General features: G+C 34.4%; 1 protein-coding gene across 1 annotated transcript in view; it reads left to right on the forward strand.

Moving 5' to 3' along the window:
- NEGR1 (neuronal growth regulator 1) overlaps window positions 1–21,865 on the forward strand; it is a 914,014-nt gene that overhangs the window by 610,133 nt on the left and 282,016 nt on the right. The window contains exon 4 of the mRNA XM_060142536.1: window positions 14,717–14,848. Coding sequence (XP_059998519.1) covers window positions 14,717–14,848 — 132 coding nt within the window. The remainder of the gene's footprint in view (window positions 1–14,716; window positions 14,849–21,865) is intronic.

Genomic DNA, 21,865 nt, shown 5'->3' on the forward strand with positions numbered 1-21,865 from the left:
AGGAGACAGAAATGTAATAATGAAAAGATCACTGCTTTGATTTCGTTTACATGTTGCAAGTGTTTTGTAAACAGAAAAACTGAATGCATTACAAAAAATGACTGGCTTTTATATACATCTTGTGATACCTTACATGCTGTTTGGGGATAAATACTAGAAAAAATATTTGGAATTTGATAAAAAATTGAAATAGAATAAAAGGCAATATGTCAAATTTCTAGCATTTTAAATATGAGTAATGTATTCTAAGAGACAAGATACAACGTTTACTACTTCATATATGGCATCTTTACTAGTTTACTAAAGCTGCCATAACAAAATACCAGACTGGGTGGCCTAACAGAAATTTATATGCTCACAGCTCTGGAAGGTAAAAATTCAAGATCAAGGTGTCGGCGAGGTTGGTTCCTTCTGAGGGCCATGAGGAAGGTCTGTTTCAAGCCTCTCTCCTTGGCTTACAGATAGTCATCTTTTCTATATGACTTCTAGTTATCCCTCTGCACATGTCTGTGTCCAAATGTCCTCTCCTCTTTTTATAAAGACACCAGTCATATTGGCTTAAGGTCCACCCTAATGACCTCATTTTAACTTAATTGAAGACTTTCTTTTAAAACCCAGTCTAAAAATATGGTCACATTCTGAAGCACTGGGCGGAGGAAGGGGTTAGTCCTTCAATATACGAATTTTGGGGGTTACACAGTTCTGCCCATAGCATTCAGCAATGTTAGTCAAAAAGCATCTATTGTATTAGATTTCTTTCTGGAACCAAAACACTTTAGATATTAAGTGCAGCTTAAAAACTTACTGGTAGATTAAGTCTTTGACCTTGATGAAAACTATGAAAAAATATACAGACACAGAGGAGAGATATGGCACAAAATTAGGATTAGCTCTGCAGATCTACATAGGCACTGGGCTGTTTTACATGACTGAGAAGATAAGACTGGGGTTTACTCAGCAAAAGTAATACTAGGAACAAAGCAATTCCTATCTTGCAGATGCAGAAATAAGGAACAAATATGCTAAGAGACACATAAAGCCACTGAGTTAGTTATAGGCATAGTGGAAGTGTAAACAATATTTTCCGATACCCAGTTGAACCTTCTATAACTATGACTATTGTTACTTGGAGAAGATAGTTTTATTAGGCTACAGCATATGTAGACTAGTGCATTCAGGTAAGCTATAATACTTTCAAATGGAACATAATAGAGACTTCACATGGTGCAGACCAATAACATATGGCTCCATTCAGAAAGACGGTAAATAATGCATTGCTAGTAATAGATTCAACCTGGTCAGAACAGAACCTAGCTGCAAACCACCACATAAACAGTAACAGCCTGTTCCTTTGCAGGTACTTTCTTTCCATAATTTATCCATCTTGAAGAAGGTATGTGTGTTAGAGGCAGGGAGGGCATGGGAGGAGGAGGGGCAATTCTTCCCCAGAATGATGCACAATATGTTATTTCACTTCTCTTTTTGCAATTTAAAATTTGAAAGGAAAAACAATGACTAAACTTGCCATTTCAATCGAATCTCTTACTTTCCGGGGAAAATGAGTCTCAGGCCACCACATGTAGAGAGGCCAGAAAAATAGTCACAAAATCCAAATGTGAGGTGGCAGTTAGAAAGGCTATGGCTCTGCTAAGGCTCTATTGAGTGAATTTGATCCCTACATGACAGGAATAGGCATAGGTGTTGTTTCTTCCACTTTAAACTATTTTTTTTGGCTCTGTAGGCTTTGGGTAAAATCAAAATTAAGTAATGAGATCACACAACACAATTGCTACCTCTTAAATACAAACACTATAGGCACTAAACAACACATCATAATTTCAATTTCATTTTTATTAATACTTTTACCAATAAAAATTTTCATTTTAATTTTATTGGAATTTTGCACAGGACTTTATACATATTCTTACATCTAATGCTTATAATGGTTCTATGAGGTAGGTATTGTTTTCTTTGTTCATATGAGGAAAGTGACCCCAAGAGAGGTTAAAAATATTACCCCAGATCACACGAAACCCAGTGCATCTACTCTGAAGTCCACATTCTCAATTACTTTTTTACCTATTATTGTTACAAAATCTCTCTTTTTTTCCTGACAAAGGCATCCATATGAACATATTTATTTCTTTTTTCCTATTATTATTATCTAAGTATAGTTGATTTACAGTGTTGTGTTAGTTTCTGGTGTACAGCAAAATGATTCAGTTATATGTATATTTTATATATTCTTTTCCATTGTGGTTTGTTACAGGATATTGAATATGGTTCCTTGTGCTGTACATTGGGACCTTGTTGTTTATCTATTTTATATATAGTAGTGTGTATCTGCTAATCCCAAACTCCTATTTTGTCCCTTCCACACCCCCTTTCCACTTTGGTAACCATAAGTTTGTTTTCTATGTCTGTGAGTCTGTTTCTCTTTCATAAATAAGTTAATTTGTGTCATATTTTAGATTCCACATAGAAGTGATATCATATGATATTTGTCTTTGCCTGACCTACTTCACTTAGTATGATCATCTCTAGCTCCATCTATCTTGCTGCACATGGCATTATTTCATTCTATTTTATGGCTGAGTAGTATTCCATTATGCATATGTACCACACCTTCTTTATCCATTCATCAACGGACATTTAGATTGTTTCCATGTCTTGGCTATTGTAAGTAGTGCTGCTATGAACATTGGGGTGCATATGTCTTTTCAAATTAGAGTTTTCTCTGGATATATGCCCAGGAGTGGAATTGCTGGATCATATGGCAACTCTATTTTTAGTTTTTTGAGGAACCTCCATACTGTTTTCCACAGTGGCTGCACCAACTTACATTCCCACCAACAGAGTAGGAGGATTCCCTTTTCTCCACATCCTATCCAGCATTTGTTACTTGTAGACATTTTAATGATGGTCATTCTGGACCTGTGCGAGGTAGTACCTCATTGTAGTTTTGATTAGCATTTCTCTAATAATTAACAATGTTGAGCATCTTTTCATGTGCCTATTGGCCATCAGTGTTTCTTCTTTGGAGAAATGTCTATGTCTTCTGCCCATTTTTTGATCAGGTTGTTTGTTTTTTGTTGTTGAGTTGTATGAGTTGTTTGTATAGTTTGGAAATCAAGCCCTTGTTGCTTGCTTCATTTGCAAATATTTTCTCCCATTCTGTAAGTTGTCTTTTTATTTTGTTTATGGTTTCCTTTGCTGTACAATAGCTTATAAGTTTGATTAGGTCCCTTTTGTTTATTTTTGCTTTAATTTCTATTGCCTTGGGAGACTGACCGAAGAAAACATTGGTACAATTTATGTCAGAGAATGTTTTGCTTGTGTTCTCTTCTAGGAGTTTTATGGTGTCATGTCTTATATTTAAGTCTTTAAGCCATTTGGAGTTAATTTATATTTGTATATGGTGTGTGGGGGGGTGTTCTAACTTGATTGATTTACATGTGGATGTCCAGCTTTCCTAACACCACTTGCTGAAGAGACTGTCTTTTCTTCATTGTATATTCATGCCTCCTTTGTCAAAGATTAATTGACCATAGATATGTGGGTTTATTTCTGGCTCTCTATTCTGTTCCATTGATTCATATGTCTGTTTTTGTCCCAATACCACATAGTTTTGATTACTGTAGCTTTGTAGTATTGATGTGAACACATTTAGAGTTAACTGTTGGTATGTGTCTATTTCCTCAAGATGCTAAATGACTTTTAGAACCCTCAACATGATTAGTTGAATGTTATTTGATGATCTCAAGGTGGTGTCATTATTATTGTAACATTCCTATTAGGCACCATGCTGCTTTGCTTTCTGTATGCTCAGCAAATATTTCTGCTTGTAAACAAAGTAGATCCAGGGGACTTCCTTGGTGGTGCAGTGGATAAGACTCTGCACTCCCAATGCAGGGGGCCTGCATTTGATCCCTGGTCAGGGAACTAGATCCCACATGCATGCCACAATTAAGAGTTTGTGTGCCACATCTAAGGATCCCACATGCTGCAACTAAGGAGCCTGTGAACCACAACTAAGGAACCCACGTGCCACACTAGGAGCTGGTTGGTCCCAACTAAGAAGCCCTGGAGGTGCAACTAAGGAGTGTTGCAACTAAGGAGCCCACGTGCTGCAACTAAGGAGGCCACCTGCCGCAACTAAGACTCCATGCAACCAAATAAATAAATAATAAATAAATAAATATTTAAAAAAAAAAGTAGATTCAAAAGCTCTATGGTAATAGCCAATAGAAAATTACCTAATCTACTTATTTTAACACAGTTCTGCTCCATTATATGTAATATAACCATTTTGCAAATATCTTTTGCTTTATATTCTTTCTTATGATGTCCACATATTACTTAATGATACTCAAAACATACTAGATATAGAGAATCAAAAATATATTTTCCTGTATCTTGGCCTAGAAAAAAGAATGAAGGGGGTAACAAACAGTTTATAAGATCATGTATCATAATATCAAAGCAAATTAGGATGTCAGAAGTAGAGCTTTTCCTGGTACTAAGATGCACAATGAATTTCTCCCGTGGGTCTGCAGTAAGTGGACACATTGATTATAGCAGTAGGGCCTCAGTAACTTTTCCAATAAAAATGTAATGGGAAATTTCATATGGCCATTCTTATAATGTCCTGCAATGAAGACTGGTATGATAACACTAAAGCAAAGTTTGGTAAAGGAAATTTTAATAAGAACCATAATAAAGTAATGAAAGGGGACAGCCTTCTAATATACTGGCTTATTCTGAAAAGAAAAAAACTTAAATAGCTGAAGAAATGAATGAATTTCCTTCATGTAATCCCTTATGAATGCTATTTCTCTATGTGAACTTGTGATAATAGAAATCAAAGCTCTATTCTCTGGACGGACCCTGGAGTACAGAGTGTATTATTCACAGGGGGCCTTGGGTCACAAAGCTAATATAATAGGATGCTAAAATGGAACCTTCAGCTGAGATCCTAAGGCAACAGATAGCAGAGTGAGTTGTAATTCCCATTACCTCTGCCAAACTTCTAAAATATGATTCACCATCAGCCAACCAATATACTCCTAAAACTATCTCCTTCCCTGTAGGACTGAAAGGATTGGGAAAGAAGGATTTTCATGTTAGTTCTTAGGAGAAAGCTGTGTTATATGCTCCACTTCCTCATCAACATTTGGTATTGCCTTTTTAATTTTGGTCATTTTATTGAGTATGTAGTGGTATGCTACATATCAATATGCTTTGTCTTTAAATTTACATAAAGTAAATAACCACTCTTTGTAGCATAAAATTCTATGGGTTTTAACAAACACATCCACATGTATTCACCACCACAATCAAGATACAAAACAGTTTAAGTATTTGAAGAAATTCCTTCATGATGCCCTTCTGTAGTCAACCAGCCTTCCCTTCCCCAACCCTCGCAAAAACTGATCTATTCTTCACATCTATAGTTTCACTATTTCACTATTTCACTATATAACATTCTATAACTAGAATGTTATATAAATTAACTCATACATGTAGTCTTTTGGGTCTAGTTTCTTTCATTTAGTAAAATGTATTTGAGATTCATGTTATATAATATGAATAATTTTATTGGCAAATGGTATTGCATTGTATGGATGTACCACAATTTGTTTATTCATTCACTATTTAAAGGACATTTGGGTTGTTTCATTTTTAGTCATTGCCAATAAAGCCAATATAAATGTTGTATACAGGTTTTCATGCAAATGCAGATTTCTATTTCTCAAGGAGTAAAATTGTTTGGAAACATGGTAAATGCATGTTTAATTTTATGCGAAACTTACAAACTGTTTTTCAAAGGGACAGTGCCATTTCACATTCCACCAGCAATATAGGAGAACTCCAGGTGTTCTGCTTTCTACCAGCACTAATCAGTGGTTTTTTCATGTGCGTGTTTTGTGTGTGAGTTTTCTGTTTGTTTGTTTGCCATTCTAATACATGTACAGTGGAATCTCATTTTGGTTTTGCTTTTCCTAACTTTCTTAATGACTAATTATGTCTGTCACCTTTTGACATATCTGTTTACTACTTGAGTATTTTCTTTCAAAAAGCATCTATTTAAATCTTTTGTTCATTTATTTATTAGATTGTATGTTTTTATTGAGTTTTGAGAGTTCCTTATATATGCTTGATACAAGACCTTTGTACAATATGATTTAGAAAGTTTTCTCCCATTATATGGCTTGCCTTTCTATTTTATTAATAGTGTCTTTTGTAAGGCAAAGTTTTGTTTAATTTTGATGAAATCCAGTTTATCCATATCTTCTTGTATGTCTTATGCTTTTAGTGTCATATCTAAGAACGCTTAGCCCAAAACCAAGATTTTTTTCCCCTTGTTTTCTTCTAGAATATTTATAGGTTTATGATTCACATTTAGGTCAATGATGATTATTGAGTTAATTTATGTATAAGATGTGAGATATGGGTCAGAGTAGACAACCTTGACCCTCATCTTGGGGGAAAGGATTTACTCTTAAATCATTAAGTAAGAGGTTAGGTGTGTAGGGTTTTTGCAGAAGTTTTTGTCAAGTTGAGAAAGTTCCCTTCAATTCTCAGTTTTCTGAAACATATTATCTTGAATGAATATTGAATGTTTTCAATGATTTACCTGTATCTAGAGATACTTGTAGATTATTGTTGTTGTTCTTAATATAGTGAATTATATTGTTTGATTTTTCAGTTGTATCACCAGTCTTTCAATTCTGGGATAAACCACACTTGGCCATGGTGTATTATCATTTTTATATATTACTGGATTTGTTTACTAAAATTTTGTTAAAAGATTTTTGTGTCTATGTTCATGATTTTTTTTTCTTTTGTTGTTGTTAGTTTTGATATTGAGGTAATGTTAACCTCATAAAATGCTTTGGGGAATTTTCCTTCTCCATTTTCAGAAAGACTTTGTATAAGTCTGGCATTATTTCTTCCTTAAAATCTTAATAAACATGATCCTGGAGTTTTCCATGTGGGAAATTTTAAGTTATAAATTTAATTTCTTATAATTGAAAATATATTGAATATTCAGATTTTCTATTTCTTCTAGGTCGGTTTTGAGATTTGTGTGTTTCAATGAATTTGCCCATTTAATCTAAATTCTTGAGTTAAATGTTAGAGAGTTTTTCTTAGTATTTGTTTAGTAGCTATTCAATTTTTCTTATGACTATAGTTATTATATCCTCTCTTTCACCCCTGATATTGGTAATTTGTGTTATCTTTCTACTTTTTATCAGCCTGGCTAAGCTTTATCCATTTCAGTGATCTTTTAAAAGACTAGCTTTGGTTTCATTGATTTTCTCTATTGATTGTCCATTTTTAATTTTACTGATTTCTGCTTTTTATTACTTTCATAATTCTGTTTTCTTTAGGTTTCATTTGTTCTTCATTTCCTAGCTTCTTAAGGTTGAAGCTCACAGGATTGATTTTAGACCTTTATTTTTTTTTTGGTGGTATTCTACTGTCTTCTGGCTTATGTAGTTTCAGACAAGAAGTCTGGAAAATAATTGTTTCTGTTTCTTGGCATGTAATGTTTGTTTTGTCTTTGGGTGTTATTTAAATTTTCTCTTTCTTTCTGGTTTTCAGCAACTTGATTATAATGTGCTTTTGAGTGATTTTTATTTGTGTTTATCCTGATTGGAGATTATCAACTTATTATATTCGACATTTTATTGTATGCATCAAATTTGGAAAAAAAATCCTCCTTTATTTCTTCAAATATTTTTTCTATCTCCTTTAGGGAACTCCAATATCCATATATGAGAGAAATTTATATTTTCCATATATCACTGAGGCTCTGTTTGTTTAATTATTTGTTTGGTTATTTGTATTCTTTTCTCCTTCTGCTTCAGTTTAGATAAATACTAAAATGCTTGAATAAATACTTTCAAGTTTAATAAAGTTTGTCTTCAGTATCTAGTCTGCCAATTAATTTCAGCCAATTAATATTTCGTTTGGATATTTTGTGTTCTTATGTCAAGAATTTTGGTAATTTTTTTCTATTTTCCATTCCTCTCATAATTATATTCACTATTTTTTCCTTAAATACTTAAATATAGTTATAATAGCTGGCTATTTTAAAATATTTGCCTGATGGTTCTATCATCTCTTTCATTTGTAGATCTATTTCTGTTGACTCATTTTTATCTTAGTCACTGTTCACAGCTTTCTGCTTCTTTGAATATATAGTGATTTTTTTCCATGGGAAACCGGAAATTTTGTTTGTTACATTGTTGAATGTCTAGATTTCATTTTGTTCCCTTAAAAAATGTTGGGCTTTTTTCTTACAGGAAGCTATATTACTTATAGATAATTTTGGTCCATGGAATCCTACTTTTAAGCTTTAAAGGAGCAGATCTAGAAGAATCTCTATTCCAGCTTTTCTTTAACCTTTCTACTAAGACATAAGCCTCTTAAGTCTGCACTGAATTCTCTGATAATTACAGAGGCCTTTTCATTCTTGATAGTCAGAGATCAAATTATTCCTCACATTGTTTGAGCTCTAGGAATTGTTCAGCTTACAAACTCCCGAGTTGTTCTTTCTTCAGCTTTTTGAGATTTCTTGCTATGTATGTACAGCCTAGTCCTCGGTAAAGACAAGGAAACACATGTAAGATTTCTGTGTGAGATAGTACCTCACACCTGCCAGAAAGGCTATTATCAAAAAGACAAGAAACAAGTGTTGGTGAAGATGAGGAGAAAAGGGAACCCTCGTGCACTGTGGTGGGAATGTAAATTGGTACAGCCACTATGAAAAACAGCATAGAGATTCCTCAAAAAATTAAAACTAGAACTACCATATCATCCAGCAGTTCCACTTCTGGATATTAATATGAGGAAAACAAAAAATTTAATTCAAAAAGATACTTGCATTCTAATGTCCATTGCAGCATTGTTTACCAATAATAAAGGTTTGGAAGCAACCTAAGTGTCCATTAATAGAGGAATGTTTGACAGATGAATGGATAAAGAAGATGTGGTATATATACAATGAAATATTACTATCTATAAAAAAAGAGTGAAATCTTTCCATTTGTGACAACATGGATAAATCTAGAGGGTATTATGCTAAGTGAAATAAGTCAGGCAGAGAAAGACAAGTATATTATTTTACTTATTTGTGGAATCTAAAAATAAAAAATGAACAAACAAAACAAATCAGAAATGGCTTATAGATACAGAAAAAAACTGGTGGTCAACAGAGTAGAGGAGGGTGGGAGATTGAATAAAATAGGTGAAGTGGATTAAGAGGTACAAACTTCTAGTTATAAAATAAATAAGTCATGGGGATGTAACATACAGTTTAAGGAATATAGTCAATAATATTGAAATAATTTTGTATGGTGACGGATGGATACTAGACTTATCCTGGTGACCAATGTATAATGTATATAAATACTGAATCACTATGTTATATACATGAAATTAATATAATATTATATGTCAAATATACATCAATAAACAATAAAAAAGAAAAATTATTAATAGCAAGCATGTGTATGCCATATAACATTAGTGCAGGCTTTCTTGTTTTGCTTTGTTAAGAAAGGAAAGAAGTGAATTAAGGTTGAATTGTCCTTGGGAATTCAGGCAGAGAGAAAGTGACTCCAACATGAGATCAACCTTCAAATCCATCTACAGATCTACAAGAGAGATGTATTTACTGATCTCCTACAGTGATATGAGAACTTAACTGGTCATTGCTATTAACACCTCTCAGCGACTTCTTTATTTTCACTTCTAGTTCCATTGAATGTCATGTTAAGACAGAAGCATCAATCCTTGAATACAGTAACCTCTCACCACAGAAACAATATTTATCTAAACTAACCTTCCTGGCATGCCTAATCCTGTGCATTGTAATAACAACATATATATATTTCCTATGATGTGTCACACAGTGTTCTAAGCACTTTGCTTACATTAACCCACTTAATCCTCACAACAACCATAAGTATGAGGCAGGTTCTGTTATTATCCTCACACATCACAGATGAGTAAACTATTGGTCAAATACCTTGTATCAGGTCACAGAGCTTGTAAATGGCAGAGCTGCCATTTGAAGCCATATAGGCTAGTTCTAGAACCCACATCCCTAACCACTCAATATGGGAAAATGCATAGAGGAGATACTTGCATGATACTAAATATGCTGGTGTATAACAAGCTGACAGGAAATAATTACAGTCATAAATGTAAGTGAATCATTCAAAGGGTATTTTAAAATTCATTTGCAGAGTACTATTTAGTAATAAATGGCTATGAGAACCTAATAAAATATATTCTTTCAGGGCAGCCATGAAAAATGAGATGACTGTTTCTGAGCAAGGGTTTTGGGAAATGATTGAAATGACTCTGCAAAGCAGTGTGTAGTTATTGGCACATCATCCGAGTATGTGCATTCAGAGATCAGTAACTGAGACACAGAGGCTCCTAGAAGGGCTTTGAGAATTACTTAGGAGGTAAAATTGACAAGGCACAGTGACTGATGGTTTATGGACTAAAGCAAAATGTTCTGTCAAAGTTAAGCTAAGATTTGTGTCTTGAGCAACTAGGTGATAATCAGAGCACTCACTGAGATTGGAACTCGGCAGGAGTTTCAGGTATAGCAGGAAAAGTAAGTTTGGTTTTGGTGTTTTAATTCTGAGATGCCTGTGAGACATCCAAGTGGAGATGTCCAGCTAAATAAATGTCTCCAAGATTCGGGATATAGATACAGGATAAATAGATCAATCAGATGCTTATCAATATATAGATAATAGTGAGATGAAAATGAATGAACAAATCCCTTGAATCATTAAAAGTGTACTGAATGAGGAAAAGAGAGGTCATAGGATAGAAGCAATATTTGGGAGATGTGAAGATGTGAAGGGTTTTGAAAAAGTGAAAAGAAATAGCCAGAGAGGTGAGAGGAAAATTAGTGAAGGATAATGTACTAGAAGTTAAGGGAAGGGAGATTTATTTTGTCAAAAGTTTTTCTCAAACATATTAGCACTTTGTAGAAATATAATGTTGTTACTAACAATTTTCACATGATTTACCAAACCATAAAGCCAAATCTAGATATTATTCAATGGCCAATACAGAACTCTTTCCTGCCAGATTCTTATCAGAAATCAGTATAAGAGAGATATTATAAAGCATAGCTGTATCCTGTTTTATAGCCTTTCTTTTGAAGATGTTGATAATAGTGGCATCATTGAAAGCCTGTGGAATTTCTCCAGTTCTCCTTTTTTTTTTGTGGTACGCGGGCCTCTTACTGTTGTGGCCTCTCCCGTTGCGGCTCCGGACGCGCAGGCTCAGCGGCCATGACTCACGGGCCCAGCCGCTCTGCGGCATGTGGGATCTTCCCGGACCAGGGCACGAACCGGTGTCCCCTGCATTGGCAGGCGGACTCTCAACCACCGCGCCACCAGGGAAGCCCCTCCATCTTTTTTTGAGACGAGTCTATCCATGTCTGGAAGAGACTAAGCACAAAAGAAAACTATTGTTTAGATTACAGGAAGTACTTATCGCTTTTTCTTCAAAATTGTATTTGAAGTTTTTGTTAGTCTTTATAATCATAAAAAGGATCTGTGATAGCTGTACCAGAGTCTGTTCTCACCACTGCCATCACTTATCACTACAAGACGTCAGCAAGGATGACAATTCTTTAAAGTTCTTTCCCTTCTTCTCGACTCTGAAGGAGAAGTGGCAACTTCTACAAATATGTGTTTAGATTCTTTGTGCACTATCCTAACGGCACTTTATTAATTCCTTAATCAATGTATTTTTTATTTATTCAATAATATTTACCAAGTATATACTGTTTCAAGTACTATGGTAGAGCTAGGGATGAAGATAAACAAAACAGAAATTGTTGTTGTGCACATGGAGAATAGTAAAACCTGTGACCAGAAGAAGGCTGCCAAGTCACAATGGCTTATGTTTCACCAACATTTATAATTGGTACCCTACGAAATATTACACAATTTTTATACATCTTCTAGATTTATAAGGAGTATGCTAGGATAGTACATAACCCTCATAAACACTGTAAAGTCTTGGCAGTGGTGATGATGCCAAGTCACTAGCTCCCTATATCCCTTTAGCCTTGGTCTTTCCCCTCTGGTTTCTGGGGATAAGTTGAGTTAGATTGCATGAACTGAAATGCTACTCTTTGCATTTCAATGTACTATGCGCAAATCATCTTCCCTTACTAGGGGAGTGATGGAAATAGAGAGAGACCCTGACAAGTGTCCAAGGACAAGATTGGTTTCCTTGGGTCTAAAATTAAGGTAAAGAATTACTACTCAGGAAAACTGAGTATAACAAAAGCCAAAGAGGCAACCAAGCAAATCACAGACAGCCAGGACACTCCAGGGTATAAATTCTAGGCAAAGCAACTCCAAGTTTCAAATCTGAAATTCAAGTGTGGTAAGATTAGACTGAGAAAAGAGCAAGATGCGTTCAGGATGAAAACAGAACTACAGTTGTGTGAAAACAAGAGAATACTTAGAGCACACCTTTGGGAAGAGCTGATGCATGGTGAATGGAATTAAGGGAATGGCTTAAAGTATCAGGAATCCAGTGGGGAAAATTAAGATGTTGACCATGCATTTATGCTTCTTTATATTAGTGTCTTATTATCAATAGCTAGTGTTGGCAATATCACCCATTCATTCACTGGCTCTATAGGTATTGATTTGTGCAATGCATAGACATCTATTGATAATTCTGGTATGTAAATAAGGACATTGTACTCTGGTGGGGTTGGAGAAGGATCCCTGAATCTGGGTACATAGATTGTGCGGTGAACTCTAGGAACAAACATTCAATAGATGTAACTGGTGCTCTCGAGTTGAATGAGGTAGTGGTTTTGATATTGGTGATGTTTTGTCACACAGCTTCTTGTAGTTGTTGTCAGTCTTACAAAGTCTGCCATTTAACCATTTAAGAGAGAAAACATGCTTGCTTCTTTTTATATTTCTGAAATCTATTATTTCAAATCTAATGTGTTTCTTTCTTTAAACAATGACATACTCTAATACACACCATATTTAATGATTTATTTATCAAAAACATGTGTTTGGGGGGTAACACTTCTTAAAATTATGTCATTTCACAAAAATGGGAATTTACATGTAATATTTTAATATTGAAAATAAGTTAGACCCTTATAAATTTTGGTTTTACAAATTTTCACAATATTATACCTTTTCATTTGTGATTGGCTTCATTTTATACTGCCCAATGAGATTATTTAATTCTGATATAGTAGATTAATTTTCCCCATACTTTAATTTCTGTTTAATATCCCCCTTTATAATTCAAGTTATATTTTAAAAATTCTTAGATATGAATAAAGATTTTGTCCTCCCTATATTTCAGTAGTTTTTTATGGACACATTTAGGCCTAGATTATATTCATTGTAAGAATTAAAAATAAGAGAAATAGAAGGGAACATTAAAATTTAATATTATGTTAGTGTTTGGAGTCAGATAAAGATATCAAGTTGAGCAAAGAAAATGATTATAAAATCAGATTTTAGGAACATGAATTTGAAGACAACTGCTGCTTTTGTGAGCTTACCTCTGTATACCTACAATAGCATATCAGCCAACTATCATCTCAGAAATATAACTCTTCTCTGTCTACAAATTGTGATCAGCCAGAGAAATGACTTAATCATCTATATTCTAAACACTGCAGATTTCAGTTAGCAAAGTCATAGTTACCTGGAGGGCAACAATGCAGCAACTGATATACTCAGACAAGGGAACCCAAAGGATAAAAAAATTTTAACATAGATATTATATATGAAATCCCTCCTCCTAAAATTCACATAGGCCCATTCTTCCTCTGCAGTATCTCTAATAATCAGGAACCTCCTGCCCGATGATTCTCTACTTTCAAATAAATAAAAATTCCATTATTTCAGAAAGGAGTCTTCTTTTCAAATCCCATTCACTTGGGAATATTCTTTTATCCATGATTATGTCTCTGTATTTTTAATCTGTCACTTTTAGTCAAATAGAATGTTTTCTCTGGAATATTAAAAAATAAAAGTAATTTAGTTTGTTTTTACAGCCACTTAACTCTTAGTTTGAGAATCATAAAGTTTTTTCCTGAGGTTTATTAGGTGGGTTATGTATAGTGTATATAGTATACCTCCCTTAGAAATCTTAAAAGTATGGAAACTGAAATATAGCAATGGTTTAATACATCTCCATACTTTTATCAATCCATCTAGCTTGAAACTTTGAGAATGAGTGTGAGATTTCCCCAAAAGAAAAGTAGCATTTAGTTAGGTTAAGTGTCAAGTTGCTAGCTTACACTGTATAAAAGTCAATATGCAGCAAGTCATATTAGTGAATTTCATCTACACTGCTAGGAGGTTGTTGAACTCAGTTACAGAAATGTGCAGAGCTTGATTTGTTGTGTGAGGAGGTTAGGAGACCACAATCAATTAAAAAGAACACATGTATATCCTGTTGTGGGGAAACAGTTGTTACAGTATCCCTTGTTCAGTTTCTGCTTTTTTCTCTGACTTTACCTCTGAATATAAGAGAACAAAAGGTTTAATAATTCCCCAGTTACATTTGGAATTATTTTGTCAGCAATATCTAATAGGAAGACACACCATCTTTGTTTTACTTGAATGAAGCCTCAAGCAGCTACAATTAAACACGCTGTACTTTTTTCTTCACGTAGCGAAACCATTTGAAAATGGACAATATTTGGACATTTATGGAATTACACGGGACCAGGCTGGAGAATATGAATGCAGTGCAGAAAATGATGTGTCATTTCCAGATGTGAAAAAAGTGAAAATTGTCGTAAACTGTAAGTCCCATAACCTTTTATCAATATAATTTCAAAGAAAAGATAAAACACCTGAAAAATACTGTCTGAAACATATGTTGCAATTTTTTAAGAGGTGGTCTATTGATAAACACTGCCTATTGGCAGTGAAAATGTTTACATGTTAGAATATTGATCAAATTGTTCATGTAACATCAATTGCCCCAAGTAATTCCACAATAATTCAGTTTAATGTTTAGATGGCAGTGTTTCCATTATCATCCTAGTCCCTGGCATTCTAAACTGTGGTATCCTTATCTCTAAAGCATCCTATACTCATGGTGTTATCTTCATTCTCATGGGTTTCACCTGGAGTGTATTCTGACTAAATTTAAGTGTGGAATTCCCAATCAAATTTGATGGACATGAAGTGTGCTATTCTACTTAAAGAGGAAAGCTGTTATTGTGATACTCCTATTATGTGGGTATTTAATTCTATTTAGTTTGGACAACATTGAGAAAATGAAGAAGTAATTTTCCCATGAACGTCATTAGTAGGAAATTAGAATATTAAGAGATACCTGCAGAACCATCAGTGTCATTATGTTATACCTTTTCTCTAAATATATTTCAAAACAGTGATGAAAGTCATTTTTTCATTTATCTTATTTCATAGCTTATGATCTCAACAGCAATGACTGCGACAGTCTTTACTTTTCAAAAACAATCCCTTTTAGTCTTTCTCTCAAAAATTTTCACATGGTTTAACTTATTCAAATAGAATATTTTGGGGGTAATAGTATTTTACCAAAAGTGGTTTCAAACTATAGCTTCCAATGTGTTTTCCTCCCATTTATACATCTTTCTATATATGGCCATTGCTAATAATGAGTACATTGTATTGTACCATAGATCAGAAGGAAAATTTTCCAAATATATCCCCAAATGCTAAAACTAAGCAGTTTTTTCATATTAATATGAATCTCAGTTTCATGGTTCAAAAAATGACTATCAAAACACTCTAGGCGGACTTCCATAGTGGTGCAGTGGGTGAGAGTCCACCTGCCGATGCAGGGGACACGGGTTCGTGCCCCAGTCCGGGCAGATCCCACATGCCGCGGAGTGGCTGGGCCCGTGAGCCATGGCCGCTGAGCCTGCACGTCCAGAGCCTGTGCTCTGCAACAGGAGAGGCCACAACAGTCAGAGGCCCGCGTACTGCCAAAAAAAACAACAACAACAACAACAAAAAATAAACACTCTAGGCAGTTGAGTGTCTGCCAGGGCAAATCATTGCAACCAACTAACATTTGTCAGTGACTAAGATATACACTTAGAGTTGACTCTGAGCAAATGTGCATAATGCCAGAAGGAGGCAGTTTCTGTAGCAGAGTTTTTCATATAATATTCTGAGACAAACTTCCACAGAGCACCCAAGAAGCTTACTAGAAATGGAAATTTTCTGTGCCCCACCAGCCCTACTGAATCAAAATCCTTGAGGTATACGGCCTGGAATTATGCATTTATGATAAGTCCTCATTGAATCTCAGGACTCCTTTTGCAGAGGGTTACTGTTCATCCCTCTGGAACTCTCTGAAATTAGAGTTAATAAGCAAATAAAAATCCCTGATTATTTTATAACTAACCATGCTTATCTGAATATGAGTCTACAGATTTTATTGTTGGAGGGTTGGGAAAAGAGGTGAGAAATAGGAGTACAGGGGAAGTAATATTTTTAGCAGTGAGCACTAAGAAAAGAAAAGGTAGAGTCAATCTGTCAAACAAGCAAGGCACCCAGCCTGGCAATGCAGCCTACTTTCAAGCCCCCAGAAACAACATATCTCTAAACTTATGTCTCCAATGGGGATACAATTGAACACAAGCTGCCATATGGATTTTCATGGGCCTATTCTCCATGTATAATCCTCACTATTTTTTGCATTCACACTTTCTTTTCTATCTTTTTATCTCTCTGACTTTAGTTCATTGTCACTTATTATGTAATCCGATTCTCTTTTTTTTCCTGGACAAGTGGGTACTTTAGACTGATAAAGGTCAAGTAAGGATGCAGATATTTGGAGAGAAATTGAATTGAAAGAAAGACACACCAACCAATGAGTCATCATCTAAAGGATTTGTGTGCAGAAAAGAATCCATATATAAAGCAGAAGGACAGAAATTAAGGAAACAGATGTCGAGAACTATGAAGGATCTGCCACAATTTCATGGTTGCTGGCAGAAGACAGAGACAAGGGGCAGTTTATTACTCATAGTGATAGCAGTAGCCAGAGTATTGTCTTACATCCGTTCCCCAAGCCCTAATTACTACAGGGTGATATGATGAGGGCTAGCTGATGCCTATACACACAGTGGGTTTGTGTCATAGCTGAGGCTCCCTGAGCTTAGAAACTCGATTTTTTTTTTGTATAATGGCAGCAAGCAAACCTGCCCTTTGCCACAGAGGGAAAAATTATCTTTATTATACTGGACTGTAAACAAACCTGCCCTTTGCTCCATGGAGAGAACTACCTCTTCTATCTTCCAAGACTGTTCTCTATACAAACTTCCTTGAAAAGATTGTCAGGAACAAAAGCTGTCAGTGCCTCTGCTCACAAGATGTGCAGAAACACAAGAGACCCGTGGAGAATTGTCTTCCAACACAAAATGGAAGCAGGAAAGTTTGAAGCAGAGCCTAGAAACATTCCATCAGTTGAAAAGGGTGCTTCAGTGGCTTTTGCAGGGTTTTAGACACCTAAAAATCGGTAGAAAAGAAAACGTTGTTAACCAACTTTAACTTAAGAAGGAAAACCGGAAGGAAAAAGGGGAAAGTAAAAAAAAAAAGGTTAAGGATGTGTTTATTATAGTCATAATACAGACTATGTTTATTAAGAACTAATTTCAGTTAAAGTACAATCATAAGTGGAAATGTTGGTGCCAACACAGTATTAAAAATATTAAGAAAATGGACTCAACAGGATTTTTTAAATGGTTTTAAACATTCAATGTTGTTTTCTGCTGCTTCTCAAATTATACCTCTGATAGCTCACATTTTCTTAAATGTGCCATGAAGAATTGTATTGAATACTGATTGATCAATTAAATTTACATCTCTTGAATCAATATTTTATGTAAGTTTGTTCAGACTTCTGGTCAAGATCTAAAATTTGCCTTAGTTTGGAATAATTTTATCACACGTATACCAGTGATAGTTAAGTAGCGTAGGTGTGTGAGTGTAAGTGTGTATGTTCCTGGTTATGAGGAAATTTGGAAAGTATTAATTTTGTGATTTTACCCCTTAGAAGCACTATCCATGGATTTTACTGAACTGATTTCCCAAAGGAAATTAGCCAAAACCTACTGAACAAACTTTAGTTTGTCAAAACCCAAACTTGAGCACAGTGCTCTATAACAAACACAAACTTCACGTCCCAGGATAACCTGAAGGTTCCCTGAAGATAGAGTTATGTCAGGTTCAAAACAGCCCTTCTTTTCATGGTTATTAATCAATATTGATGGTGCATGTAAAATTGCAGTAGCTTTGTGAGTTATAATTTGAAGAGAAACTTTGTCCCTGTTCCCAAATGGGGTTCAAGATGAAATGTAATAAATTTTCATAAGCTCTGGTTGACTCAGTTATTCCATAAGTCAATTTGAGGAAGAGATTTAGGTTCCCTGTAAGTTAGAAATGTTTCATGTTTTAGTATTCATCTAATACCTTTGCCACATTCACTATATGTATATATCTCATACATATAATAAATATCATATTTTGCCACACACTTTGTACTTATAGCACTTTCATGTGGATTTCTATTTAATTTAATTAAACAGCACTTTAGTGAAATGATTGGCATATTTGACTTATTTTGTATAGATTGGACTAGGTTGATTGAATAAATAAGTTCATTTTGAGTTATTTACAGAAAGCCTTACTATAGATAGTAAGATTTTATACAAAAGCTTGTTTCTGAGTAGGGAGATTTTGTAGGTGATTATTCTCCTTGTTTTTCTCTGTATTTTCTCTTATTCATTTGTATATGAATATAATATATTCATGAATTTATGATATAATATAGTTATAACAAACATATGAATATGTACATTTCTTTATATGTTTGCATATATATGTATAGACACACACCTGCACACAATTGGACAAGAAATATATTACATACTTACATATATATTACACATTTTTACATATGTATGTATATATATACTTACATATATATTACATATGTAAGTATGTATATATATTTCTTATCAAATTGAAAAACAAACTAAAAAATGAAAAGGAATCATGACAGTTATCATAAACAGACCTTGAGAAATTAATACACATACACACACATAACACGAGAGAAAAAAATTTGAACCAGTTGGTTAGCTAAGCCAGAGGGAGCTAGTGGATTGGAGTTGGATAGATTCTCTGTCTTATTTGCATTTGTATTCCATCCCTGGAAGCAGCCTAGAGGATATTAGTCCCATAATTTGTATTGTTAATTAAAAAGTGGAAGAATGATTGTCCAGAAAGTCCATGGGTTCAATTAAACTGGGAAAAACAGGAAAAGAGAGACCAGGGTCTAAATAATCAGTAAAGTTGATTCATGGAAGCCAAATCTAGAATCTGGAAAATGTAGATGGTATCATAGACTAATCAAATAACAAAGATCTCTATAGGGAAGCAGAATCCCAGATTTAGAAATCAGGAAAGCCTGCAAGACCTCACGCTTCAAAATGAATATTGCTGGTAAAAGGGGCAGGATTCTCTGATCTTGTGACAGGTTGTATTTTCTCCATTCTATTTATATGTACTTTTTCAGTTAAGAGGAACTCTTTTAGAAATACGGACCTTATAGTCAGGTGTAACTTATTTGAACTCTTGTTCTATAATTTACTGGACTTTGAGACCTTGGGAAACCACTTTACCTCTCTGAGTCTCAATTTCCAATTCTGTAAATTTGGGGCAATAATAGATAATTTTCAGGGTTTGGGTAAGGATTAAATGAGATAATATACACATAGCACCTATCACAGTGACTGGCCCACCGTTGGCAACTGAAAAAATATACATCTCTCTCCGCACATATTTACTCTAGAATGTAAGCTCTATGTCTTAAGGGGTTTTCCTTTCCTTTGTACAATGATGTGTTCCCGTCATACAGAGTGGCACCAGGTTTATAGGAGGCACTCAAAAAATAGTTATCAGATGAATTATTTAAAAGATTAGCATTCACCTAGTGCATTACTCTACTAGGCAAAACAGGAAAGAGATAATTAGGTTTGTCCCACAATTATATATTTTTTTCTCCCAGAACAATAAGTGAATGGTATGTTGACTAACTTATTTCTGATACCATTTTTTTAACCAAAATTTTCAGGTGGATTCAATAAAAATAACCTGCCATTTATATAGTGCTTTCACCCAGAAGGAGAAAGCATTAATTCCATTTTTTTTACAGATAAGAAAATTGAAGTTTGATGAGATTAAAATACTTCATAACACCCCTGATTTTCAAGGGTGAAAAGACATGAACAAAGGAAAGTATTAATTAACCAGAAAAAATATAGAGTCAACTAGATTAAGGTAAAAAGAGGTCTAGATATTATTTCAGTTTTCGCTCATGTCAGTAAGATCATTCATTGTATTTGGTATCAGAAATTATTTTGCACACACAATTTCCAGTAAAATAGAATTGAGTAATTCTTCCTATGGTCAAACAGTAAAGATATTTCTGAGTGCACTGTGAACTAAGATTTTATCCAGAAAATCACAAGCACATATTTGTACATTACTTTGCATCTGATACATATTCATTTATGCAAATTTGCACTTTATCTTCCAATATAACTAGCTCCAAACATGTGGAATAGAATGTACCAATTAGTATAACTTATTACAATTGTATCAAAGCCTGAAATGAGGGGCCATCAGGGAGAGGTAAGAGGAGGAAGAAGATTCTAGCGAAGGGACCAGTTTTCTTAGGCTATTCATAAAGTTTTCTCCAAAACGTTGGGCAAGTTAGGCAGACACATCAGACTTAAGACTAGAAGAAATTGCAGATGACAAATAGATATCACCTTAAAAAAAGAGAAAAGCTCAGCATTCGGGGTTGGAATTGGACAAAGATACTACCATAGGACCAGAAGAAAAATGAGAGTTATTTGAATTCACAATTATCACCTAAGTTTTCACTTCTGGTTCCATTTTGTGCCCCTACCTTTATTTTCCATTTTCCTCATCTTTTTATACTGCTTATAATATAAGCTACTCTCCTGTTTTTAAATTTCTTGATAAGCTAATTAACACTTACCTGGAACAACTCAGGACATTAAAAACCACATATTGTTTTTCTTCTAAATGAAGTACTAGTTCATATGTGATAATGAAGATTTACTTCAGTATATCTACATTTATATATGTATTTATTTACCTATTTACTTATTGCTTACTATGATACTATTGAGGTCTTAGGGGCAGGGATATCAGTCTTCAAGGAGTTCAACATCTAAGAGAAGAGAAAGACAAAAGAGGAAAACATAGGCAGAACACTCTATGACATAAATCACAGCAAGATCCTTTTAGACTCACCTCCTAGAGTAATGGAAATAAAAACAAAAATAAATAAATGGGACTTAATGAAACTTAAAAGCTTTTGCACAGCTAAGGAAACCATAAACAAGATGAAAATACAACCCTCAGAATGGGAGAAAATATTTGCAAACGAATCAATGGACAAAGGATTAATCTCCAAAATATATAAACAGTTCATGCAGCTCAATATTAAAGAAACAAACAACCCAATCCAAAAATGGGCAGAAGATCTAAATAGACATTTCTTCAAAGAAGACATACAGATGGGCAAGAAGAACATGAAAACTGCTCAACATCACTAATTATTAGAGAAATGCAAATCAAAACTATAATGAGGTATCACCTCACACCAGTTAGAATGGGCATCATCAGAAAATCTACAAACAACAAATGCTGGACAGGGTGTGGAGAACCCTCTTGCACTGTTGGTGGGAATGTAAATTGATACAGCCACTATGGAGAACAGT

The sequence above is a fragment of the Lagenorhynchus albirostris genome, chromosome 2, assembly GCF_949774975.1.
Source record: "Lagenorhynchus albirostris chromosome 2, mLagAlb1.1, whole genome shotgun sequence".
NCBI lineage: Eukaryota > Metazoa > Chordata > Mammalia > Artiodactyla > Delphinidae > Lagenorhynchus > Lagenorhynchus albirostris.